Consider the following 27,606-nt stretch of genomic DNA (forward strand, 5'->3'; position numbering starts at 1 on the left):
GAATTTTGTAGATTTTTATTATTTTACTGTTAAACATTTTAATCCTGAAAACGGTTAATCATAAAGTAAAAACTAACCATACATTTGTTTTTATACATTATATACACTTGAGAAATAAATAGCATTCTAAGCATTTAAAAAAGCATCATTATATACAAATAAGGCTTCTAGACGAATGTATAAATACAGGACCCACTGGGATTCCATTCCCATTCCCAATGGATTCCATTCCATTCCATTACAAATGCAGGAGCAGAAAGTGACCAGGTTGCACAGTCATAACACAAACTTTACTTTGTCTAGAAAGCAGTCACAGAAGCAGCAGGAAAAGCACACAACTGGACTGAAAAAATACTTTGAACTGAGGTCTTTGATGAGTTATGTCTTCAGAAGTTTGGCATTGAACAATGATACAACTTTGGCACAATACAGATGAAAACAATGTCCTATAAAAACCTAGTGTTAGTCCCTCAGTCATGTCCAACTCTTTGTGATTCCATGGACTGTAGCCCTACAGACTCTTCTGTCCATGGAATTCTCCAGGCTAGAATACTGGAATGTGTAGCTATTCCCTTCTCCAGGGATCTTCCTGACCCTGGTGGCTAAGACAGCAATGAATCTTCCTGCAATGCAGAAGATCCAGGTTCAGTCCCTGGATTGGGAAGATCCCCTGGAGAAGGGCATGGCAACCTACTCCAGTATTCTTGCCTGGAGAATCCTGTGGAGAGAGGAGCCTGGTGGGCTACAGTCCGTGGGGTCACAAAGAGTCGGACACGACTGAACAGCTAACACTAACACTTAAAAACCTAAGTACAGAGAAAATAGCTCTCCCTCCAACCCCACCTGCCATCAGCACTCCTTCCAAATAATATTCATCCATAAAAATCCTAACCCCTTGGCACAGTTGTCCTCCCAGTTCTATATTAATAAAAGAGTTTAGGCTTTCATGGATGGCTCTGAAAAGCCTTCCTTGTTTGTCACGTCTGGGGCATGTTGGTGGGAAATGGCTGTAGGAGAACTGGTGAAGTTGTAGAGATGTGCCTACCATGGGCTTTGGCTCCGGGAAGTCTGGGTCCTCACCTGGCTCCACTATCAACCTGATATATAATTCTAGGCCTGTGGCTGAACCTCACTAAGCCTTGGTTTTGTAACATAGAGAAAATAGTAGCTGCCCTGCTCACCTTCTGTTATGAGTCTCTAATTAAGTGATGCATGTTCAAATCTTTTGAAAATTACAAAAGGGTTCCTCAGATATCATGTATATTCATTCAAATCAAGATCTAGAAGTAGGGGCTTTTCGAAGAAGTTCAGCACAGAAAGGGCACTGGTATTTGAACAAGATAATTCAAGAAGGAACAAGGATGGCATTGATTACATCTTGGCATCTGCTGTGTGCTGGTTTCCATATGAACAGATATGTGTAATCCCCTCCCATCTTCCTACACAGAAGAGATTTTGCCAGTCATGTCCAGCAACTGGTCACCATTCTGTCCCCAAAACATATGACACTCTGCTGGTGATCAAAGATGTCACTCTGAAGGAGGATGCATGTCAACTATGAAGAAATAGGTAGAAACCACTTGAAGCCTCAGGGTCCCCAACTCTGACATCCTATAGCCCCTCAGTGCCCCTCGTGCATAGTCATGGATCATCTAAACTGGAAGGAAGTCTAGACATCCCAAACCCATCAGGCTTCAAATGAGGAGAGGGTCTGCAGAAATTTACTAAGGTGTCTACTGCCACCTGCTAACTGTCAGTGCTTAGCAAGTATTTGTCCAATCAAAAAATGAGCAATGGAAAAAATAAGAAAGCCCATGATATGTGCTTTAGAGAGAAAGTTGGGGAGCAGGACGGCATAAAATATAACTGGGACATATTACCGGTTACCCATTGAACCACAAGAGTGAGAGTTTCTGCACCTCCCAGACCTACTCTCCCCTCCCTGGGTGAACAAGGTCCCAGGTCCTGACACCAGCCAGCTCCCAGCAGAAAGAGCTCTCACTCAAGTCAGGTGAGGCCAGGCAGCGGTCAGCCTTCCACACAGAGGCGCTCAGAGCCCGTGACCCTTGTGAGGTGGAGCACAGGCTCATGCAGTCACTGAGAAACCAGCCCGGCGGATGCGGAGGTCGGGGCAGCGGTCCTTTGCTCGCGGACCTGGAGGGAGAGCAGTCCTAGAGCAGCCGCGGGGCCCGCAGGCACGGCGGTGTGCGCTCCCGTCCGGCGAGAAGTCCCAGCCTTCCGGGGAGGCACAGAGCCGCCCCGCGAGCGGGCTCCTCCCAGTGCTCCAGGGACAGGGCCAAGCCGGGTCCTCCCATCAGGCGGCTCCTCCGCTGTAACGTCCCTCCACGGGCTTGGAAGTCGGGTGGGTGGGGGGCCCTGCAGGCACCCTCAGAGGTGCTCCACGGTTGGGCTGAAAGGAACCACGTGGGAGCGGAGTTGTTAGTTGGCTTCGCAGCTCTGCACCTCTGCTTACCACAAGACCAAGCTTTCTTCCACTCCTCTCCGCCTGTGTTACCTTCTTCCCTTTCAGAACAAAGGGAGAGGGTTCTGCTCTTTCCTCCCCCTCCCCCCAAAAGCCACAGAATCAATTTGAGGAACACCACATGAGGGCCCACTCTGGATTCCTCGCTCCCTACACCTCAATGATGACACCTGCATATTTAGCAGAATAATCACCTTCAGCATGCACGTATATGCACGCGCGTGCACGCGCACACACACAGGCAACCGCAGGGAAAACGATCAATCCTCTTTGCTTTGCTCTAAAAACGCAGGAGAGCCTGCAGTATGACCGGAAGGGGGCAGAGTCTAAATCTCAGCTACACTAACGCACCATGGAGCCTCTCGGAGCCTCAGTCTCCTTTCCTGTGAACAGATGAACAGCATTCATAGCTGGAGAGAGAATACTGAAGGTGTAACACAAGCCCAGAGATGTCACCACTTTCTGGCGTTAATTTATTACTGGGGATCCTGTTGTTTTCTAGTCTTTTGAGGGCAAACGAAAGGACAACTTGTTTTCTCAAAGAGATAGTTTAAGAGAATTATGGCATTCTCAACTGTTAGGAAGTTCTGGAGTGGGGAAAAAAAAGTATGTCAGAATAGCAATCCTTCCCAGGTATGCAATTTACATGGCTGTTCCAAGAATCAGTGAAGTTAAAATGTGTGGAAGCACTTGGAAAGGTATAAATTTAAATACAGACATGAAGAATTAAAATTATTATCATAGCAGAAAATCTTGTAAGCCTACTCTAGACTGAGTCTCTTAATTAAATGAGCAGTTTTCAGGATGCCACAAGTCCTGTGATCTCCAAGTGTGTGGTCACGGTGATGCTCCTGAACATGAGACAGAGCAGCCAGGATGTAGCTCAACCCTCAGGGCTGGCAGACAGCTAATCACAGGGGGACCCCGGCGTGGGTGCAGCTGCTTGATAATTGATACCCAGATCAAGGCGAGGTGACTCATCTGAGCAAGTGGAACCTCCACGCTCAAGAAAGAACACAGGCTTTCAAGTAAATCAACTGCTTCAAATCCTCACTCCGTTGTCACCAACTGGGGAACCTGAAAAGAGTGACCTAACCTCCCTGAGTCTCAGGTCCCCCAGCTGTCCACAAGGGTAACAGCACCAGCATCGTGGACTTGATCAAAGGAAATGAGATGGTGTACGGAAGCACAAACGCAGGGTGGGCACATCTACGTGCTGGGTAGCGTTGCTATTTCATACCTCTGACTGGACCAGGGGTTGGGACCTGGGGGGAAGGGTGTCTCCCTCCTGCTCAGAGGCATTTAGGCTCAGAGGGTGTGTGACTGAGGCCCCTTCTGAAAGGACCCGCTGCTTCACACCACAGGATCAGCCTTCCTCAATTCTGAAATGATGAGACTCCAGCATGGGGCAAGAGGGACACCGAAGCAAGATGACCCCTTTGTCTGATTCAGCAACGTGCACACTGAGCATTCCTGCTTCTCAGAAAGGGAGAAAGTGGACTTCCCTGGTGATCCAGCGATTAGAACTCCATGCTTCCAACGCAGGGGTCACAGGCTTGATCCCTGGCTGGGGAACTAAGATCCCATATGCCTCACGGCCAGAAAAGAGAAAGGGGGAGAGTTGCCTACTTAAATCCACTCACACCAACCTGGGTCCCAGAAAATCTTAAAAGGGAAGCGAGCCTTGTGCTTCTCCCTTACTCTGCCTAACTCCCCACTCCACCCTGGTGCCCAGAAGGCAACCAGGAGCCCTGGAACTTCCCACGGCCCTGGTCACTACACAGAAGTTCAATCTAAGATGGGAACATGGGTACCAAGCTTGGGGACTTAGTCACTGAAAGACCTCATTCCAGCAGGACGACGGCTGTGACACCCACAGGGTGAAGCAGAACAAGAGGCAAAGGGACATTCACACCATCCAACATCCTGTCACACTGATTCATCTATCTCCTTCCAGCAGAAGGTCGGCCTCATAAAGGAAGGGACATTCATCTGCTTTTGTTGGCTTCTATGCCCCAAGCACCCGGACGCACGTCCAGCCTGGGGACCCATCAGCAGGCACTGCATGAACCGCTGAGCACATCCTGCTTACCTGGTTTCATTTTTCATTCTCCAGCCATCCCGACACTTGTGAAACCAGAGCTCTTGGCCAGGCGATATAAGGGTGTTCTCAAGATCTTCTGCACAAAAAGTCAATCTAGAAGGAAAAAGAAACCACTGATGTAGCCAGAACTCCAGGGGTAGGGACATGGGTGTGCATCAGCCATACAGTACTTTCTGGATCCAAGGCAGATGGAGTACGAAGAAAAGAGAAGTTTTCATCTCACCCATCCTGACTCAAGACCCTTCAGAACTCCCCACCGCTGCTACAAGCACACCAAAAGGGTTTCACTTTGATGTTTCCCATGATTTGGCTCATGCAGCCTTTAATCACAACCCTTCCACCTTCTTCCCTCTGTCTGTCCAAACAGCCACCTGCCTTCCAAGGCATAGCCTCTCTGAAGCCTCCCTGATTGCTCAGGACCTTACTAAGCTAACCCTTTGTTGACTTTCCAGTTTAATGAATTGGCACATCCTTGTATAAATGTCGTTTTTGTTACTGTCGTTACTTCTTATGGCACAGAGTTAATAGCGAAGGTGTCATCTCATTTTAACACATTATATCCTGCCTTGAATAGCTGTGAATTCCTGTATCTGTAGGGGACTATAAACTCCTTGAGTGAAGGAACTCAAGGTCCCTCCAGCATGGTGTCTAGAAATACCCACTGATAAGCATAACTGGAACTCAGCTGTGAGTTAATAGAAAAGATTCAGGAAGTAGACAACAAAGATCACAGGAAGAATCAGTAGTCTTAGAACTATTTCAACTATAACATACAGCCCAACTTCCAGCCCACCAGCCTTGGTGATGTGTGGTCAGTGTGACCCCATGGCCTGTAAATCTGACCATGATACTTACCAGTAGGACAAAAGTCACATTCTGAACAGTCTTCCAAACTTTTACCAGGAAACCCAAACAGCCCATAAACACCCATTATACTCAGTCAGAAAATACAAATGAAAACAGCAGTAAGTGACCAAGTCACACCCAAAGGAATGGCAAGAATATCCACCAAAGGAGGGGGAAAAAGAGAACTTTTACTCATTGGCTGAGATGAAAAATTAGTCCAAGCACTTTGGAAAGGGGTTAATATCCAGTCCAGTTGGTAAATACATATACTATAACCCAGTGACTTAACATTCCTCCAAGAAGCCCATGGGCTTCCCAGGTAGCTCAGCTTGTAAAGAATCTGCCTACAATGCAGGAGACCCAGGTTTAATTCCTGGGCTGGGAAGATCCCCTGGAGGAGGGATAGGCTACCTTCTCCAGTATTCTTGGGCTTCCCTGGTGGCTTAGACAGTTAAGAATCTCCCTGCAAGGCGGGAGACCTGGGTTTGATCCCTGGGCTGGGACGATCCCCGGGAGAAGGAAAGGGTAACCCGTTCCGGTATTCTTGCCTGAAGAATCCCCATGGACAGAGGAGCCTGGAGGGCTACAGTCCCTGGGGTCGTAGAGTCAGACACGACTGAGTAACTAAGCACAGGACAGCACAGGAAGCCCTGACACGTGTGCACAAGGAAAACGTCCCGGGATGGTCACCTCAGCACTACTTATGACTGCAAGAAAGCAACAACAACGTAAATATTCAGCAGAACAACGGCGAAACTATTGTTTGCTCAATGATGGCTTGCATACCGGAGGTAAACACGAATAATGCTCAGACTCTCAGTCATGTTTGACTCTTGGCGACCCCATGGACTATAGCCTGCCAGGCTCCTCTGTCCATGAGATTTTTTAGGCAAGAATACCGGAACGGGTTACCCTTTCCTTCTCCAGGGGATCTTCCCAACCCAGGGATCAAACCCGTGTCTCCCGTAGCCCCTGCCTTGGCAGGCAGATTCTTTACCACTGAGCCACCTGGGAAGCCTAAACATGAGTAGATGGGATCGATATGTGTTGTATAAATTTCATAAACTATGTTGAATGGAGAAAAGCAACTTTGAAAGGAATATCCACTCATGTAAACTTCAGAAGCAACCAAAACAAATCTACAGGTTGCGCATGGATACAAACAGAAGCAGTGAAAGTATAAACATCACGAAGAGGGAAACGCTAACAAGTGTTAATGTTGGAAGATTAGTACAATTGGTTTGGAAGGGCAGGAGTCAGGCAGCAGAGGGGCTTCTGATTCATCTGTAATGTTTCACTTTTTAAAATCTCATATCTGAAACCAATATGGAAAATGGTTCACATTTGTTAAGGCTTGGTGGTTTATTAGATTTGCTTCCATCTTTCAGGACTACCCTGATGGTCCAGGGGTTAAGACTCCATGTTTCCACTACATGGGGCACAGGTTCGATGCTTGGTGGGGGAACTAACATCCCGCATGCTGTGTAATGGGGCCAAAAAAGAAAGTACCATAAATAAAAAACAATCACATTTCAGCTGCCACACGTCGGCACAGGCTGCACTTTCAAGCGTCAAGAGAAGGAGAAAGACACACGATTATCTAGACCACAGCCTTTGTGCTAATAGTTCCCCTCAGCGGGCACCCACCCCTACTACACCCCAGTGCCCAGGTCTCTAGACCAGAATCACTCAGATGAGCGACCCAAGCCTCCACCCCTGCATGGCCAAGTTGCAGTGTAGGTGACGGATGGAAACGAGACACTGGAACAACTGCGATGGAGAAAATGCCAGAAGAGGTACAGAGAGTGGAGCCTGCTTCCCATCGACCCAAGGCTGGCAGTGACCTCCCAGAGGCTGGCTGAAGGGTCTGGCCAAGGAAACCCTCCTCTCCTGATGAATGTCCTCCAGGTTTCCTGGCTCCCACTTAGCCAGAAGCTGCTCAGAGAGTCAAGACACATTTCAGGGGCTGATTTAGGCGTGGATTTCTCATGTTAGGCTTGGTTAACAGACATGGGGAAACTGCCAGCTGGCATAGCACAGAGGGATTGCTGTTCCTTGATGTTAGGGCCCCACCCACGTCCTGGAGTCAGAGCTTCCCAAGGAGGGGTAGAATGCTCTGAAGATAGGATGTCAGGGAATCTAGGACCCTCACAGACCTCATGCAACTTCTGTTTGTACAGACCCCGGAGCAAACAGATTAACAAACAGCACTCCTGGTCCAGTGATTAAGAATCTGTGCTTCCACTCCAAGGGGCACGGGTTTGATCCCTGGTAGGGAAACTAAGATCCCACATGCTACTTGGTGCAGCTAAAAAAAAGTAATTGAACTCGTACTAGGGCATATTAACCAATATTAAAACAAAACAAGGCAGCTCTCCTAAAGCGCCCTGTCCAGGAGAAGCCCCCTTCCTCCAGGCCAGCACAGGACTTGGCAAGTGGAACAAGGGCTGGGTTCCAGCCTCCACTTGCCCACCCCTCTCAGCCCAGGGCCTGTGACCAGGGCACAAGCTGCACAAATTGATCTGGAATTCAGTCTTCTTTGCAAAGCATTTGTGGTTTTGCCCCCGTGCTTTGGAAAAGATGGAAGGTGCATGCTTGCAGGAGGAAATGACAACTCCCTCCAGTATTCTTGCCTGGAGAATGCCATGGACAGAGGAGCCTGGTAGGCTATGGCCCATAGGGTCGCAGAGTCAGACACAACTGAAGCGGTTTAGCACGCCCTTCACACATGCACTTATCCAAGAAAAGGATTTGCAGAGGCACACGCCCTCTGCTAACCACGGACATGGGACAGGAAGAGGGTCATGAGGAACTTACTTTTGCTGGGTTTCCCCAGACTTGACCCGGATGCGTCTGATATGCAGCTCCTGCTTGGAGCTGCGGGGCTGAGTCAGGTAGCTGCGAAGCTCCTTCCACAGGTTGTACCAGGACTGAGACTTGCCCTCCCACGTGAGTCTGATCTTCAGGAGGTCTCCCAAGTCCTCCTCAGTGTAGACTAGGAAGGTGTTGGTGGCATTCAGCCCGATCTGCTCCACTCTGCAAGGGGAGAGGAACGCTGGTGTCTGTCCCCTACCACCTGGAGACTGCAGCACCATGCGGGGTGACATGGTGACAGCCCTTGCCCCTCACGGATGAGAGAGAAGTGTGCAAGAGGCCCCTCTTGCCACACCCTCCACGTCCCGGCAGCAGGACCAGCATGGAAGCTCAGCTGCACCCCACACGAGCAGAGAGCTAACACCACGCACAGCACCCAGCTTCCTATCCGATGCTCGGGAACCTGAGCATCTCATCATGTAGGCAACTTCCTTGGGGGGAACAGGACCAGGATAGAACAGAAATGAGAAAAGTGCAAAGTCACAGCCCCATTCAGCGACGTCTCATCCCCTTAGCCCACGAGCATCCATCTCCCCCGCTCTGGAACTCCCAGCCCCTCCTGTCTGTCCCTCTCACTCAGCACCTAGGGGAGCCTGCCTCTCCCCATCTGTGTGCATGAGAGTGTGCACACAAGTCTGGTCCCCCACGCTCAGCCCCCAGCCTTGAGAGCAAGTACTCTGATTGTATTCCTTGGCAATCCCAGCATTACTCAGCAGGGCACTTTGCACCTTACAAGTGCTCAACAGGTCTACACTGATTACCATGTGCCCCTCCCACAGATAATGGGAAATGGGCCACGGATAACATGCTTCAGGTTCCAAATTTCCTAAAGCCTCAGGAATCAGGTGTTGTCTGAATGAAACCGCAGTTTCTGCCCAGCTGATCCAGCAGATTCTCACGCTGCTGATTCATCCCAGGAGCTTCCCTCCCAGAAATGTGAGACCAGGGCTCCTGGGAGAGTGTGAAGCAGGAGGGAGGAACCACCCAGCGCCTCCCCAGCAAGTGCTCACATGCCCCTGCGCACCTCTCCGACTTGTTCTCTGTCCTGCACCCAGCAAAGAACACCCATGACTTACATTTCCAAAGGCAGAACCTGGGAGTCTGCGTTGGTGCCATAAAGGGTGACATAAAAGGTGGGTTCCATTTCTCCCATGTTCTTGTAGCTGAAGACATGGATTTTCATCTGATAATGGTAAACTGCAGAGATAGCAGAACAAAGACATTTGTGAGCCTCGCTTGTCATCTTAGGATACCCTGACCCAAAGTGAGTCACCCACCACAGTGAGTTTTTAGGGACTGAGATCCTTTTGGTCCAGCCCAACCTCTAACCTCCCTCTGACCTCATTCTCTCCAATGGCCTAAGAGGTCACTGCAGTATAGAAGAAGGAGCCCTCTGTGATGACCTGGAGGGCTGGGATGGAGGGAGCGGGAGGGAGGCTCAAGAGGGAGATATATAAGTATATCCTTCCTTGACTAGGATATTCAAGTATATAAGTATATATATACATATATATATACTTATAGCTGATTCACTGCCACATATGGTAAAGCAATTATCTCTTCTATTAAAAATTTTAATAAAAGGAAGAAGGAGCCCTGAACTTGGGGTTTGGGAGAACTTTGGGGGACTCTGACATAGATGCTTTTGAGCTATGTGATCTTGAATAAAGGAACAAGGTATTAACCTCTTGAACTTCAATTTCCTCATATGTAATATAATACCCACAAAACTTTTGGTTTTATAACATGTTATAAAAATGTAAGATTCATTTCAATTCCCTGTTAGGCCTATCTCTGATCATTTTGATAATCAAATGAGAAAACAAATATGAAAAGCTAAATGCAAGATAGAATTTTTAAGTTATTGCGATATAGAGTGATAATGCACAACACCAAAGGAGCTCCTATCATTTACTTTTAAATATTTAACTTTCCTAGGGCATGCACATTATAATCTGGTTTGCAACGATGAGATCAAACTGCAGGAATGTGCTTGTTATACAGCATGGTATTTGGAAATAGGGAAAAGGTCCTTTCCCGGGGCAAGGCAGGCAGGGATGAAGGTTACCTCTGAAAGGCATGCCCGCCCGGGTTTTTAGGTACATTTTGCTGTTCCTCTTGTTCCTTGTTTTCTTGGCATTGTAGCCAATGCTATTACAACGGTTCTTCCTGCAACTGAGACAGATTCCCTTTTTGAAGCGGTTGGAGTCTGTGCACTGGAACGCAAAGCTCGGCTTGTCCTGATTCACCAGAGAGTCGACAAAAAGATGCACTGCCCGCTCGTGCTCACATTTCAGCACCTCTGCGATGGCTGGGAGAGAAGCAGATGGAGACGTCAGGACTGAGCTGCTCCTCGGTGATTGGCCTGCTCCATCAGTAAGGACTCACGCATCAGTTACCGCTATTTTTCAGTTGTCACTATTCGTATACTTGTTTGTGTCATTCTTAACACATGCTGTGCTTTCTTTAGAACTGAAGGCTGGTCCTGCCACTGAACTGCTTGCCCTCCAGGTAGGAAGACTGCACCGATACACACAAAGCAATAAAGAGCAAGGAAGCACGTAGGCCAAGCACTAAACAGGGTGATGGAGGCCAGTTGTGCAGGAGGCATCACCAAGTCCTGATGGAGTTGTGTGGTCACACAATACTGGAAATGGATCTAATGCTAAACATCATCTAGTCCAGGGATCGGCAAACTACACCTTGCAGGCTGGTCCATTTTTAGTAAAGTCGTATTGGAACACAGCCACACTCATTCATTTGCTTGTTGTCTCTGGCTACTTCCGCACTATCGCAGCAGAGCAGAGTTTTGAAACAAAGAGACTGATGGCTTGCAAAGCTGAAGATACTTACTAACTGACTCTCTCAGAAAATGTTTGCCAACTTCATTCTAGTTCTTTCAATTAGAGATGATGACCCACAGACCCTTAAAGCTGAAGTCATTTGCTCAAGGTCACAGAGCCAATTGGTTGCAGTTAGGAGCATAATTTGAATTTTTCTGACCCAGAGTAATCATTATTTCTTGCAACCAGAGGCTAAAGCCAATAGTTCTAGTACATCCTGGGACCTTCAGAAACATTTGGCAAAGCTTCCCCTTTCCTTCCTCATTAACATCACCAGACTTAAAAAATGCCATCATCTGATCACTTGAGGCAGGGCTGCACTCTCCTTGCATAAACTCCCAAGCCCCGCAGGACCTCTTGGATGTTACATAACACCTTGGGAGAGGGCAATCTAAGACTGAGTGACAGAGTGGGGCACACAAAGAGCAGAGCATCAGAGCAGAGAGAGCCAACTGGGGCCAAGACTTAGAAATCCTAAAAGACTGAGGATGCCAGGCAGTGAGCAGATGAGAAACCCAGCCCATCAGTTTCAGCAGCAAATTCAGTTCTTCCCAAGACTGCTGAAAATAGGCTTAGGCATTCAGGAAGACAGACTTGTTAGGGAGTGAGGAAGTGTCTTGATTTTACTTCTTTAAAATGTTATAAAAAATTAAATTACGGAGCATCCATGCTAAAGAATATTATACAACCTTTAAAAAGGAAAAAGGTAAATAGGTCTATGTACTCTGATGTCTAAGAATGTCCACAATGTATATTAGGACTGAAAAAGGAAAGCTGCAGGACAACGTGATTTTGCAGGACACGCGCATATACACACACACACACATAAATCTTCAAAGCAAAAAGCCTGGAAGGATACACACAAAATATCTATATTGGCTACCTCTGGAGAATAAAAATAAGAGTGGGTGTGGGAGATGAGGGGGTATTTTTACTTCTTGCTATAGGCAATTCTATAATGCTTGATTTTTTTCCCAACAAAAATCTATTCCTTCTGTAACAATAATAACTATGACCTCAAAGCATAAGACAGCAGACCAGAGACCACAGGAAGACTGTTGCAGGATGATGAACTGTAGGATAAACAGTGTTGAAGGGCCACTGTGGGGAGAAGTGGGAATAACGAAATGGATGTTGTTGGGAACAATAATAGCTTGGGCTGATTCAGGAGGAGATGCAATAATTGAGTCAAAAGAAAAAATAAGTAACTCACTTCCATATGCAATCGACCCCAAGACGTCGTTGAGTCCACAGCCTGGCTGGAAGTCACCCCCGTTGGGGTAGATGTCGATGTGACCCACAGGCATCTGAATGCCAATGCTCAAGCCAAAGGAGCGCGTGTAGGTGTGCAGGACATCCACAAAGTCTGCGTCGTCAGGGGACAGCCTCTTGTGGATGTCCGCCCCTTCGAACAAAGGCCCAGCAGGATCCAAACCTACAGCAGAAGGGGGAGCCGAAACGGGCCATGTCAGGTGAGCTGAGACCCAGTGGATAGCTGAGTCTGCGAGGGCAGAATGAAGACGTCCGCACCGTGGGAATCCTGCACAGTTTGGTGCCTGCTGTATAGGAATGCTGGCTTTCTTCTCAAGACTCCTCTTGACTCAATAAACTGGTCATGAGGTTCAACCGACATGTGGATCCAAGGAACCACAGACTGTTGGAACCGAAGCGGTTCTAGAAAGAACTTGGGCTGGCTGAAACGAAGCCATTCCTCCCATTTATTCTGCCACTAGGAGCGTTCCACAACCTTGATCTTAGCCAAAGTTTGACAGAATAACTGAGCTACCTATATCTTCGAGAGGGAAGACTCAGTCTCCCCAGACTGAGCTATCTGCATCTGGACTTCCTCTTCCTCTTCTGTTAGTTATAAGTCAGGCCCAGGAGTGGAATGGCAAGAGCTGGGTGCACCAGAAATACTGAGCATCTGCAGGCTTCCAGAATTCCTCTCTTCTGCAGGCACAAGCACAAAACCCTTTGCCTGCAACGCTTCTGTATCAAACAAACAAGCAATACTGCAGAGAGCTCTGGTTCTCAAATTTAAAACAGCACAAATATCTGTGGGGAGCTTCTTACAAATTCAGGTTCCACTGTGTAATTATGAAAAACTCTGGAAGGACACACAAGTCCCAGATTTCCTGTGTGTATGTGTGTTGGGAGAGAAAGTAGGGCAGGTAACCATGAAGATAGTGGCAACAACAGAGACAATTTCACTGTCTTTTATAATACCTGGGAACCACATGACTATAAAGGGTTTCCCAGGTGGTGCTATGCCAGTGCAGGAGATGTAAGAGACGTGGGTTTGATCCCTGGGTTGGGAAGATCTCCTGGAGGAGGGCACAGCAACCCACTCCAATATTCTTGCCTGGAGAGTGCCAATGACAGAGGAGCCTGGCAGGCCACAGTCTATAGGGGTGCAAAGAGTCAGACATGATTGAGGTGACTAGCACACATGCACATGAGTATATAACCCATTCCAAAATAGAATTTGCAAAGCATCAGATGCAGATTCCCTGACCTCCAAGAGATTCTGATTGATAGGTCTGGTGTAGAACCAGAAAGAAAGGCTTATTCCCCAGGCGATCCTAAAACTCAGTGGTCTGTGGACCAGATTTTGGGAAAAAACTTCTCCCATGCCTCAGTACTATCTAGAAAATGAAATCTGAATGTCTTAATTGATATAGTTCATGTGCGATATTAAGAGAGTAAGTGCTTGTCAATGTAAACACTGGTTACTATTACCAAGTAATTATGGGAGCCGAATTCATCCCAGCCTAAAAGGTTCTTTGTTTGCCCTATACACAGAGAAAGAGAGAGAGAGGACCTAGAGAAAGTGAAGAAAAGATTGTGTGCCATTGGGAAAGGTTTGTTTAGTCTAGAACAACAGTTCTCAACTGGGAGGGGTTTTGCTCCCAAGGGGACCCCTGGCAACATTTGGCCATGTCTGGAGGCATGTTTGGTTGTCACAGTTGAGAAAAGGGCGAGAAGAAGTTGTGGCATCTAGTGAGTAGAGGCCAAGGATGCCGATAAACATCCTACAATGCACAGGTCAGCGCCCACCCAAGCACTGTCTGGCCCCAAACATGAATAGTGCTGAGGCTGAGAAGCCTGGATCTAGAGACAGGAAGGTAGGGAGGAGAATGACCGAGAATAGAGCTGTGACAGCAGGAGATGGGTAATAGAACCCTGTCCCCAGATCCCAGCGCACTGGAACCAGGAGGCGCGCAGTGAGGCTTGCGGAGGGTGATTTTAGGAGACATGAAAGGCAGAGCTGTTGTTGAGAGTGGATAGCAAACCTGTGGAACTCACTACTCATGAGAACTGGTAATAACTGAAACTCTACATAGTTTCCAAGAGGAGTTTAGAAAAATGTATGAGTGACAGAGGCAGAAAGAGAGCCCAGGCTGCCTGGGGGCTCCTCTCTAGCCCAGGACCTAAAAGAAAGACGGCACAAAAGCAGTGGCCTCCCTAAGAAGCTCTCGATGACTCTTTTTAGCAGCTGAACGGACCCAGTACTGACACAGGTGGCCTCTCCCTGCCTCTCACCATGTGCCCTGAAGAAAAAAAGAAAGAAGAGAAGCATTTTGCTTTGCAGCCAATAAGAGGGGGGCTCTTGCATCAGTGAACAAAAGTCTCCACCAGACAGTCAGCGCTATGGAAACCAAGCTGGGCCAGAGGAATGCCGCTGGCTGACAGGGCTTCTCGAAAGGCCGGCTGGCTGGCAGGCTGAGCCTTCGCCTCCCCAGGCTGACCCTGCCTGACACGTAGCCAAGGCCCACAAACCCCGCGGGAAATTTGCACAATTTACTTAACTAGGAAGGAGAGGGTAAACACATCCAGCCCAAAAAGAGAGGATGGAGAAGCACCCCTCCTTCCATTCAGTCAGACTCCCCCAAAGGTGTCCTGTCCAGCAAATGGAATACACACCTGCATGCGTATGCACACACACTCTTGTGCACACACAACACCCAGGAAAACCTCTACCTCCTGGCCTGGCAGGAAACTGTCACAGCTGCTGTTTCCCTCCCAGCAGGAGACCAGCAGCATGGCCCAGGGGTGAGGTGCAGGCCCAACGGCCCGGGTCTGCATCCTGCTCTGCTATCAGGGTGTCAAATACTGGGCCTGTGATTTAAGCCCTGAGTCCTAGTTTCCCCATCTGTAAAATGAAGCCCAAAGAATTCTTTGGCCTGGATGCTATCTGGCTTACAGATGGCACAAAGGACCGGTTACACACTGAGTACTTGACATGGGGTCGCATCTAGCCCACAGCCTGCAGCTGGCCACTTAGTTCTTGAATGAACAAATCTGCTTGCTTCTTTCTTTATAAGTAACAAAATGCAAGTACAATTAGAAACCTATGACCTCTTCCCTAGTGGATCAGGGAGTTCCCTCAGAAGCCTAAGAGGGTAAAACTCCAGCAGACCCCAAGTCCACAGTTCTCTGATCCAAGCAAGACTGGGGTTCAGGTACCCACTGCAGGCCCAGGCTAAGGACCCCTACTGGCCTCTGCGCAGTAGCCTCCCTGGCCTCTGGACTCCACACAAGCTGCCATCTCTGGTCCTCTTGCCAGTCAGGACCGCCCAGTTCCCAGGCCCATGGGAAGTCTGAGGGGTGAGGAGAGGGCACAGGCCTCCCCCATCAGACATGCACGGCAACATGCGTCAGGTCAGCCAAATGCCCCTGAGGTGCTGCCTGGCAACTGGACAGAGGCCACTCCTTCTTGTCATGTTCGCCCTGGGGCCCCGCTCTGCAGAGAGTCTGCAGAGAAGGGGCCGCACTCCGGACAAGCTGGCCCCCACGCTCCCTGCAGATGGCCCGAAATACTGATCAGCATTCTGCCCGAGAAGCCCCCATCTCAGCAGCTCCCACCCAGACAGGCAGGGGGAAGGAACTGGAATGCTCTGACGAGCTCCATCTCACTTCAGATTCAGAGACAGGGAGAGGGAGGATCTGCCGTCTGTCTCCGTTGCCAAGGACACTGGCCCCGGGGCCCTGGCGGGGGCTGTGTGTGCTGCCTTTGCGCACAGCCAGCCTGGCTCTGCAACACCAGGCCTCTCCTGGGGGCGAGGAGGAGGCGCGCAGACAATAGAACCCAGAGGGGCTCGAGGCCCATGGGCTTTGCTCCAGCCAGGGGTTACTGAGTAGTCCCCTGTGGCCACACTGCCCGTTGGACAGTTCAGGCCCCGCTGACTTGATAATCAAAAGTGAAGCTCTCAGGTTATGCTGGATCAAACAGTTGGATCGAAAGGAGTGTGTGTGTGTGTGTGTGTGTGTGTGTGTGCTCATTAGACTTAAGCCCGGGGACAATGATTTGAGGGGGGCAACTAAACCTCACAAATGTGACTGCACCGGGTCTTTGTTGCAGCATGCAGGATCTGGTTCCCTGACCAGTGATTGAACCTGTGCCCCTTGCATGGGGAACAGAGTCTTAGCCACTGGACCACCAGGGAAGTCCCTCTATATAGTTTCAAATCTACCCTGCTGGCTTGTTGAAACTCGACCTTTACTAAATCATTCTTTACCTAAGGACTCCCTTCTACCTGAGTCCTATTTCAAAATGAATACACATTGCCAGGAAGGAAATGATTACTTCTTTCCTTCTGGGTGACGAGTTGGGTCCTTAAAGTGTTGGAGGTGTGTGGGAAGCAGGGAGGGAGAACTAACCAAAGAATGCTGGCAGGAGGACAAAAATTCAGGGCAACAAATTTGCCTCTGACTTTCTCCTAGAGGAAGCTCTGTGTATGTGTTTCAGAGGCCCCTGAATGGGAAAAAGAGTCCTTCCCACTTTTCCCAATCACTAGATGATGTAAATATTTAAATCAAACTCTCGCATCAGAAGATCACCAATTCTGCCTATGGAGCGTGTATCTCTCTAAATAAACTCACTTTCACTTAAAAAAAAAAAAAACTCAATAAGATGGAAAATTCGACTTTCTATTGCCAACCTGGGTACCACCACCAGAAAGGTCCCTTTAAGGATAAAGTTTAACCACACATTTTAAACAGGTCATTATCACTAATGAGTAACACCAACCAAACACTGGAAAGAGGCTGTTGGTGAATGAAATAGAAGTCGGAGGCAGAATTCAAACCACAAGCCACACTACTCATTCCTTTCCCTTGAGCTCCTGGAGCGTGGCAGCAGAGACTGAGAGTGAATGACAGAGCTTGCAGGCCGGGCTTTACCCCAGGGCTGCCCTTGAGTCTCTTCAGCTGTCTGGGTGCTTCCTCACCTTTTGCACTAAACCAGTGATTTTCCAAGCATGCTCCCTGGTGCTCAGAAACCCAGAGATTCCTCCTGAGAAGGGGGAGGCTCAAATAACAAACTGAACACTACCCACAGATACCCAGCTTTAACCAGAACATCCTTCTATCTGCTTCATATATTGAAGTCCTGCACAAGTTCAGTTTTCCAAGGGCTCTGGGAGGGAGCCCCGGGAGCAGCCCTGAGTGAAGGAGCCATGCTTACCCGTGATTCTGCCCACCGTGCCTTTCACGAAGTTGCCCGCGTACCCGGCCACGTGAGCTCCGAGGCTGTAGCCGATCAAGTGAACATTCCCAAGAGAAAAGTCCTCCTTGCCCTGCAGAAAGTCACAGAAGGGAAGGAGTGAGGAGGGTGGTCCTGAGCCCACAGGTTGCCAGCAATTCAACAGCAGTCATGCCAGGGAGGGGACAAGGAGCCCGGAGGTGGCTGGCAGTGCTGGCAGGGCAACATGGATGGGACACAGCCAGGTAAGGGGAGGTGGAAGGGCTTGGTGGCACTTCAGTCACCCCGCACCAGGGACAGGGTGCAGATCGTGACTAGAAGCTGCGTACCTGAAAGTGAAGGTCACTCAGTCGTGTCCGACTCTTTGCAACCCTGTGGCCTATACAGTCCATGGAACTCTCCAGGCCCAAATACTGGAGTGGGTAGCCTTTCCCTTCTCCAGAGGATGTTACCAACCCAGGGATCAAACCCAGGTCTCCCACATTGCAGGCGGATTGACAGCTGAGCCACAAGGGAAGCCCAAGAATACAAGATTGAGTAGCCTATCTCTTCTCCATCAGATCTTCCCAACCCAGGAATCAAACTGGGGTCTCCTGCACTGCAGGCAGATTCTTTACCAACTGAGCTATGAGGGCCCTTCCCCTACACGTTTCTGGCAGTGTCTAAGGAGGGGAGGGGTAGCAGTGCAGAGGTCAAAGCCACTGGACAAACTGGAGACTAAGCGCCAGACACGGTCTGCAGCAGGGTGCTCCCTCCCCATTCTCTTAGGCCCAGGAGCTGCCCACCTCCTCGTTGCCAGCCTGTCTGGGATCCTAGAGTCGAAGCATCAGACCTTGACAGGGAAGGCACTCAGTGATGAGGGTGAGGGGGGATTTGACCCCATGGCTCAGGAACCAAGCTCAACTAAACAACCTAGGCAGAGGACTGAGGACTATTTGAGAATCCTGACCAGAATTTTGCCACGATTCATCAGATTCATGGGCTTCTAAAGGAAGGTCAGGTTAGAATTGCCCAGATAATTGAGTCACTCTGCCAGTGTACCCCTGCCTCCCATTAAGTCCACTGAGCCTGGGCAAATCATTAACCTATAAAAGTAAATGTGAGACCTCAAGATCTGTTTTCCATGTATATTTTATGCAAGGCATTAGGCTGCATTTGTTTGAACCAACCCTTCCCACCCTCAGCCCAGCTACCCTTCAGAATAAGAGCAGACATCAGTAGGTATTTAAGATTACAAGCTTTTGGGCTTCCCTGGTGGCTCAATGGTAAAGAATCCACCTGCCAATGCAGGAGACACAGATTCCCTCCCTGATCTGGGAAGATCCCGCACACCTCGGAGCCGCTAAGCCCGTGTGCCACAACCATTGAGCCTGTGCTCTAGAGTCTGGGAGCTGCAACTAATGAGCCCATGTGCTGCAACTGCTGAAACCCGACACTCTGTCCATGGGATTTCCCCGGCGATAAAACTGGAGTGGGTAGTCATTTCTTCCTCTGAGGGATCTTCCCCACCCAGGGATCGAACCCACGTCTGCTGCCTTGCAGCAGCGCCATCAGGGAAGCCTTCACAGGAGAAGCCACCTCAATGAGAAGCCTTTGCACCGCAAGCGGAGTGTAGCCCCCGCTCGCTGCAACTAGAGAAAGCGCGTGCAGCGATGAAGACCCAGCACAGCTGAAATTAATTAATTAAATTAAAAAAAAAGATTACAAGCTTCTGAAGGCATCAGCAAGTAATGACCTAGAAGGCAAATTTTCTTCCTACAGGTAAAGTAACAGGAAAAATCCAGAAATGAGTCAATAATTAGAAAGCTTTCTAAAAGTTCCAGCTTCCAAAATATTTCAAGCGATACTTCATTCAGTAAAAATTTGAATCTCAAAGATATTCTCGGGTCACTGTAATAATCCGATCTTTGTTCCCTAAAAGGGTTCGGATTCAAGATCCTTCTCAGAAAAGGAGATGATTCCCTTCAGTCCCATTGTTACCTGAAGCCAGTCAAGCATCTGTGCGATGCTCAGTCCCACACCTCTTGTGTTATTGACCGCATCTACGTAAAGCTGGTGAGCCAGTGGGAGCCAGTCCACCACCACGACGTTGGCTCCTTTCTCTCTCGTCTGCAGGGCTGACACCAGTTTGTACAGCCAGTTTTCAAACATGCCACTCATCTGCAGAGAAAACAGGACTTTAAAAAAAAATCTTTTTCTGGGTTTGAAAAATACTAGTGAATATGGAATTCAGTTCTGTGACCCTTTCCCGCAGCCATGGAACATTCACATTGGTCCCCCAGACACCAACACTTGCCCATGAGCGGGGCCAGCCACAGTCAGGATTGCTTTGCGGGCGAGTGTCTTCCATTGCCCTTGATGACGCCTCCAGCTTTTCCCATCGAAAATGTCCGAGCTGGGGTCCTGTGTTGCTGCCCCACTGACTGCTATGGATATGTGCTGGTGGCCAAGCAGACCTGAGGTTAGCCCTGTCACAGTCAGGCAAGTAAGTGACCTGGTCCAGCATTCAGAAGCAGCTGAGAAGGGTTGCCCTGGAGAATTGGTTTCTTCCTCAGAGATGCAAGGAGATTCTGTCTCTTAGGCAAATGCCGAGTTAACAAATGACCCCCTTCCCACAACCCATCTCTGCCATCCCTCTTGACCCTAGAGGAGGGAAGATCTGTTGCTGGAATCCCAAATTAGAACTCAGAGCACATTTTCTCACAGAAACAAAGTGTAAATGGTGACTAGGTCCAGTTGTAAACCTATCCATGAGTGCATTATTAGATAAATAGATTTTCTGTGCCTGGCCTGGGAACCCAAAGGCCATTTACAATCTTGCTTCTATGGGAAACTGCTGTTCCAAGTTCCAAACAGATTACAAAAGAACTTTCTGGAATGTGTTTGTCATTTGCAGGCAGTTTGTATTTGCATTTTGACAGGGGGGTCTTTAAAAGATCCAAACGGATGATTATAATCATAGGCTGTGAGGTGAGGATGGGCAGACAGGCCCTTAATGATCCCTTCAATTGCATTTGGTACATAGGTGCCTACATAACACCCCCTAGCCAGGCCTGACCCCAACAGTTGGTGATAGACCTAAAGACCCAGCAAGCAAGTAACGGATATGAATTTCTCATCATTAAGGGGAGGAACATCCCCTCCCAATTAGCCCAGGCAGAAACCTGCTCACTTAGCAGTGCCATTTTCCTACAGACTGTCATTAGATGAATGGATAAATCCCTCACTGGTCCAAAGCTTCTGAGGCCGAGCATTAAAGCCCTTTTTTTGTTGAAGTTTGTTATGGGCTTTTCGATGTGAATGGCTCAGCGAGGGCATAGAAAGACTCCAGTGCCTTTAAATGGAACTATCTCTATGCAAACAGGAGGGAACTGTGCCAGCCAGGGCCAGCCAGCCGGGCCAGCTGGCTCCTCACAGACTCTCTGAGCCAGTCGAGTTGCTTCAGTTCAGCTGAGCGCTCGCAAAGGGATGGCCTCCGTGAGGCAGTGGTTGACCAATGTAATTAAGTGTAATTAGAGGGTCCCTTAAGAGCCAGTGGGGCTAGGCTACTGCCCTCAGGAGAGCCACTTTCTGAAAGCCCGCTGCATGCCAGCATTAAATGCCACCCTGCTGGAGTCCAGATTGCCCCCTCAGCGAAGTGCCCATTACATTCTTCACAGCTGTCTGAAATACAAGCAGCCCACAAGAAAAGAGGGGGAGAAAGAGCGGAATCTGGAAGCCCCAATATGCTTTTTAATTGACCAAAACAAAGGAGACCAAATTCCATGTAGAGCTGGAGAGCTACCTCCCCCTGGGCTCACCGTCCATCCGTGAATGATGAAAAAGGTCTTGGCTGTCACGTTGAAGCCACAGTCCTCTAAGGGCTGGCTGCGGCCAAGGGAGAGATCGCATCCTTCGTGCTCTGGGTCCTCCGAGGTGCGGAGGTTAAATCTCACAGGAGGTTTGGCAGCAGTTGGTACCACCCTGGATTTGTTGAACTCAGCTGGGGAGAAAGAAGAGAGCATGTGGTAACTAGCAGGCCTGGGTGGTGAGAGCTCTGGGGTCCAGTTCTCGTTCACTCTTGAGCAAATTACTTAACCCCTCTGGGTTTCAGCTTTTACATCTGCTGAATGTTTCCATCTCATCTCACAGAAGAGTTGCAAAGATGTTATAAAAGGCACACCTCACCAAAATTTAAGTGTTAATTAGTCACTAGTATCAACTACTGTAGGGCTTCCTACCGTGGCCCAGAGGATCTCCACAATGCAAGAGACCAGGGTTCCATCCCTGGGTTGAGAAAAGCCTCTGGAGGAAGGCATGGCAACCCACTCCAGTGTTCTTGCCTGGAGAATCCCCTGGACAGAGGTGCTTGGTGGGCTACAGTCCATGGGGTCGCAAAGAGTCGGACTCAACTGCGTGACTAACACACACACACGTATCAGTGACTGTGAATCTGAAGTGAATAAGCCTCCCTTACCTTCCTTCCTTCTTTCTAATCCAAATGAGCTCTCTTTCCTTCCCTCAAGCTACTAACTTCAGAGAACGGGTCCTCAGTTCTTCTCTTGAAATGCTTGGGACCACTTGCATTACTGGAGAAGGAAATGGCAACCCTTTCCAGTATTCTTGCCTGGAAAAATCCCACGGACAGAGGAGCCAGGTGGGCTACAGTCCATAGGATCCCAAAGAGTCAGACATGACTGGGCAGCTACACTTTCACACAGACTTACATTTCAGAATTCAGAAATTTTCAGATTTTAAACAGGTATTATGATGCGTGTATATATATATATAGAGAGAGAGAGAGATACACACACTATATATATATATGTGGTTTGGGGCATTCCTCATTCATCAAACACACCAATAACATTTCTGTAAGGAAATACAAGACTACTCATACTCAAGGGTGAAAAAAAAAAAAAGAAAAAGATTTTAAAGACCATCTTGTTGGTTCAGGTCAGTTTTGGATGCCAATTGTGTAAGAATTCAGGTTAGGTAAGGCCAGGTCTTGCTGCCAAACAAGCTACCAGTCAAATTTTTCTGTTTTGAAAGATTTTGGAATTGGAGGTAAGGAAATTTGACCTTTTAAACACTGGGCTTCCCTACTGCTCCCACGTCAATTCTGGCACTTACCCCAAACACCTCATGCACCCTCAGTGCTTCTTGCAGTACCAGACAGGTGCCAGACACTTTTTTACCTTATTAAATAAATTATCAAAGTCATAGAGATGCTCGTAAGAGCAGTAAAACCTCTCCTTCCAGCTCCATCGTGTACACACACACACAGCACTATCTAGGAGATGGCCCTACTTCAAAATACAGCCCATGTTACTGATGGTCCCAAGACCTTTTAACACTAGGTATTGTCATCATCAGGGCTTCCCAGGTGAATGTAGAAGATAAGGGTTCGATCCCAGGGTCAGGAAGATCCCTTGGAGGAGCAACCCACTCTAGTATTCTTGCCTGGAGAATCCCAGGGACAGAGGACCCTGGTGGGCTGCCATCTATGGGGTCGCACAGAGTCAGGTACGACTGAAGCGACTTAGCAGCAGCAGCCCTGTTCTAATCATCCAGGATACCACCCCTGATAACAGGCTAGGAAATTAGACAGTCAAACCGTCCAGTCACCCAGAAATCAAGGGAAAATGGACCAAATGACCATACCAGGAGCTTAATTATCCCAGAGTTAAAAAGAAAGAAAAAAAACACAAACAAATGGAGTCATGGAAAGAGAGACTACAGTGGTAGAGGGGTTGGTGGTGAAGAGGCCAAGGGGGAAGACAAAGTACCAGATGTAAAAAGGATAAGGTTCCAGAAAATGCAACTAAATACACATGAGCAGAACTCTGTCATTAATGAACAAAAGCCCCAACTGGCAGAAATTTGAACCATGGATATAATTTGTTCAAAATCTCCCAGTTTCCACCCAGATAGCCACTCATAGAGACCAGATGGGAAGTCTAGGGAAAAGGCAAAGAGAGTCTGCTGGCTTCCCAGCACTGACTCATGGATAAACCCACATAAGGTGAACATAAAAGGTTCACTTTAGCACCTGGCTCTCTCTGACACCACAGTTCTCTAGCTCATTTCTACTACTTCCAGACAGCGTCACATCTGCCTCTGGGACTTCATAGTCGTCCTTCATCCAGATGTCCCCAAGCTCATCCTCTCCTCTCCTCTAGTTCCTTGCTCAGAAGTCAGCTCCTCAGTGAGGCAAGTCTGGTCACAGACTAACGCTACACCACCTTCTCCCTCCAGCCCTCTGTACCTTCCTCCTCTCCTTTATTTTGCTCCATGACACTGAGCACTATTTCTATGTTTTAAGAAGTTGACTGGCTATCTTCTCATCACTGAAATGCAAGACCCCTGGGGGTACAGGTTTACACCTGTTTTGTTCACTGCTGTATCCTCCGAAAAGCCTGTGTGCTCAGTTGCTCAGTTATGTCCGACTCTTTGGGATCCCATGGACTGTAGCCCGCCAGGGTCCTCTGTCCATGGGGTTTTCCAGGCAAGAATATTGGAGTGGATTGTCATTTCCTCCTCCAGGGGATCTTCCTGATCCGGGATGGAACCCATGTCACCTGTGGCTCCTGCATTGCCTGGGAGATTCTTTACCACTGTGCCACCTGGGAAGTCCACTCCTAGAAGGGTTCCTGGCAAATAAAGACTTCTTTGAATGAAGGAAATAACCCCCAAATACTTAGAATCACAGAACATAGAAGTTGAAAGGAATGTTAGCATTTTATAGGAGAGGAACTAGAGATGAAACCCACTCTGGTTCAAGTATACTAGAGTTGGGAATGTGTTAAGTAATTTTTCCATTCATTCAGATTAACCCTCCTGCTCATACATAAGCAACTTGGACCAACATTTGACCCAATCTGCAGCTCCTTGAGTCGCAAAGAGTCAGACACAACTGAGCGACTGAACTGAACTGAACAACAGGATAGTAGAAGATGAGCTAATAGGATATGGTTCAGGGGTTCCCCACTCTCCTCTGCTTAACCGATTGACCTGGTACTCCTGTGGGGTGACCCTACCCTTCCTCCTCCAGGGCATGCTTCCTCCAATAGCAGAGACTGAAAAAGGAAAGCTGGCAGCTGGAAGGAAGAGAGGTAGCAAGAGGAGGAGCAAAGGCTGGAAAGACTGCTGGAGTGGAGGAGGAGGAGGCTGGCAGCCTGGGGTTCTCTGCCCAAATTACCCACCAAATCCTCCCCGAAAGCGCTCCTCAAACCAGAGCCAGCTACCCTGGCACCTAAAATTTCAAAGCATCTAGCCGAGATTAAAAAGAAGAGCGCCAGATGACAGCTTTTTCTAACAACCTTCTTGCCTCGAAAACCAGCAGGTTCAAAGAGGAGGGCAAGGTTAAAGAGCTGCTGGCAGCCAACTCTGCTGACTGGACAGCATCGATAAGAGTGCATATTAACGGCAAAGGGGTGGAGCCGGACCGAGCGCGGGCGAGCACACCCGGCAGCCTGCCGGCTCTGGGATGCCCTGGTCAGAAGCGCCGAGGAACAAGTGAACTGCAAGACTAATTAGGAGGAGCGAATGGACCGCGCAGGCGGAAAGCAAGGAGGATGCTGCAGGATCGAGGAAGAAGGGCAGGACAGAGGCCACCTGGCCCAGAAAAGAAGCTTTGGGGGTAGTAATGAAATAAGTGAAATAAGTTACCTTGCAGCCGTCCCTCTGGACCAAGGGGTGTGGGGTCTCCCGTGGCAAAGCAACAATAGGCGCTCCACAGGCAGAGCTGAAGAACGGTGTTTCTCATCCTTACCACCCCCTCGCACCCCCTTCTCCAAACTGGGACTTTAAAAAGACTAAAAAAAAAAAAAAGACAAAAAACACCTCTCGAAGTTTCCAGCGGTCCAAGCCTGTAAAACCCCGAGTGGGAAGCCCCCTCTCCACCCGAGAGCGGTGGCCTTAGACAGCTGAAGGTGGAGAAGGTGGAAGATGAAAACTCGGCTAAACTCAGCCGCGGGGTGGTGGGGGGAATGTGAAGGGGCTTGAACCAGAACCAGATCGGCCCTCTCTCGGGCCGCCTGCCCAGGAAGCCAGGGCTCGCCACTGTCACCCAGTGAGCTCCCGGCGAGGTACTTTTTAAAAGTATTGGGAGTCATCTGATCCATCGCCAGATGGTGATTTGCATAATTTATTCCCGTCCCCGGACTCTGATTGGTCACACCTTCGCTGACGCCAGAACCAAAGACTCCCCAAAGTTTGAATGAAAGCGCCGCACACCCACCGCGTGGACACTCAGCAAGCGCAGGCTTGTTTCCTCCCCAGCCGGCTCCGGGGGCAGCAGCGCTTTCACCACCCTACTTTTTCCCAGTGTCCATTCCCGGACCCTAGATTCTCTGCCACCCCCTGCAGCTCCAGGGGAGTCGTTGCCCCATAGCCCTGCTCCCTCTGTGATCGCGATCCCTGGAGATGGAAGGTTGTCCTCTCCAAGGCGCAAAGCCATCCGCGCGCGCGCACAATGCTCTCTCCTCGCCCCGGGCCAACGGTCCGAATGGAGAAAAGACACCTGGTCACCCTGTGATCCTTTTTTACTCCCTTTCCTGCTGCAAGCGAGGCCCGTGACAGGTGCAGACGGCGCGATCCGACAATAACCGGGCAGAGTTAAGAGGCTGTGGGCGGTAGCCTGGGTGTCAGAATCGCTCTGACCTCGCTTGGAGTGCTAGCTTGGCCACTAGCTACAGAACTTAGGGCAAGCCACGCAACTTCCCCAAAGCCGTTCCTTCCTCCCCCGTACACCGGTGGCAACAGTTCCTGTCGGTTAGGGATGTGGCAGAAATTAAAAGATCCAGGATAATTCCATCTGAGCTCCCCTGGTGGCTCAGCTGGTAAAGAATCTGCCCGCAATGTAGGAGACCAGGATTCGATCCCTGGGTCTGGAAAGATCCCCTGGAAAAAGGGCATGGCAACCCTCTCCAGTATTCTTGCCTGGAGAATCCCATGGACCGGAGGAGCCTGGTGGGCTACAGTTCTTGGGGTCGCAAAGAGCTGGACACAACTGAGCGACTAACACACACACACAGGATAATACAAACAGCGCTGGGTGCGGTGCCTGCCGCGTGGTAGGCGCTCTCATACCTGGGGCTGGAGGGCTAGAGGGACCCCAGGCGACACTCCCCTAAGGAAACAGTGAGCCAGGCTTGGGGGTCTCAGACTCGCAACCAGAGCCAAGTGTCGAGGCGGAGGCGCGCCACCCCTTATCGAGGGGAATGAGGCAGCTTCTTCCTCTCCGTCATCATTTTGCCCTCCTCTTCTTCCCTTCGTTACGCGCGTCCCTGCTCCTCCCGCGGGGGCCGGCTCCAGGTTCGCGCTCGGACCCCCGGGACCGCACCCGCCCCGAGCCTGCCTCTGGGGCAGGGGTCGGGGGCTGAGCCCGGGGCCCTCGGCCGCCGGCGGCCAGGACGACTCCCGAGCCGCTGCGCGTCCACAGCCCTCGGGAGCGCCGAGGAGGCGGGAGAGAGAAAGCGCCGAGGAGGCGGGAGAGAGAAAGCGCCGCGGTCGGCGGCGCACCGCCATCCGCCTGCTTCCAGCCAGACTACACCTTTGACCGCAAGTAACCCCGCGGAGCGGAGAAGGCAATGGCACCCCACTCCAGTACTCTTGACTGGAGAATCCCAGGGACGGCGGAGCCTGGTGGGCTGCCGTCTATGGGGTCGCACAGAGTCGGACACGACTGAAGCGACTTAGCAGCAGCAGCAGCAACCCCGCGGAGGCCTGGAACCAGTCCAGCTCCTGCCGGCCGAGAGGAAAACCGCCCGGGCAGCCCGGCGTCCCTTCCTCGCCGGTGTCTGCGCCCCCGCCTGGGAGATCTGTGTGAGGAAACCAGTCTGGAGCAGCTGGTCCTGTTCCGACTTATCCTCGTTTGGTTTGTCACTCCAGTTGCCAGCGCCGAAGCGCGCTTCATCCGTCCTGTGCTAGAATTCATTAACAAGAGGCAGACCGGCTCTATTTTTTCAGTGTAAACCTCACTGGTCATGAG

General features: G+C 49.7%; 1 protein-coding gene across 2 annotated transcripts; it reads right to left on the bottom strand.

Moving 5' to 3' along the window:
* On the bottom strand, positions 1–26,924 carry LIPG (lipase G, endothelial type). 2 transcript variants are annotated; one of them, XM_040264511.1, is made up of 11 exons: positions 26,706–26,924; positions 25,284–25,429; positions 21,434–21,615; positions 19,614–19,793; positions 17,616–17,727; positions 12,363–12,584; positions 10,375–10,617; positions 9,383–9,503; positions 8,250–8,468; positions 4,575–4,679; positions 1–2,410 (listed from the first exon to the last, which is right to left on the bottom strand). In XM_040264511.1, exons 2-11 carry the CDS (start codon positions 25,378–25,380, stop codon positions 2,389–2,391), a joined length of 1,503 nt encoding a protein of 500 aa, XP_040120445.1. In that variant the 5' UTR covers positions 25,381–25,429; positions 26,706–26,924; the 3' UTR covers positions 1–2,388. The 2 variants fall into 2 exon arrangements, with proteins under 2 accessions (XP_040120445.1, XP_040120444.1); XM_040264510.1 differs by lacking the exon at positions 26,706–26,924 and having other exon boundaries at positions 9–2,410; positions 25,284–25,708.
* Positions 26,925–27,606: the final 682 nt, after the last annotated feature.

Source organism: Oryx dammah, unplaced genomic scaffold (genome assembly GCF_014754425.2).
Source record: "Oryx dammah isolate SB20612 unplaced genomic scaffold, SCBI_Odam_1.1 HiC_scaffold_22, whole genome shotgun sequence".
Lineage (NCBI taxonomy): Eukaryota > Metazoa > Chordata > Mammalia > Artiodactyla > Bovidae > Oryx > Oryx dammah.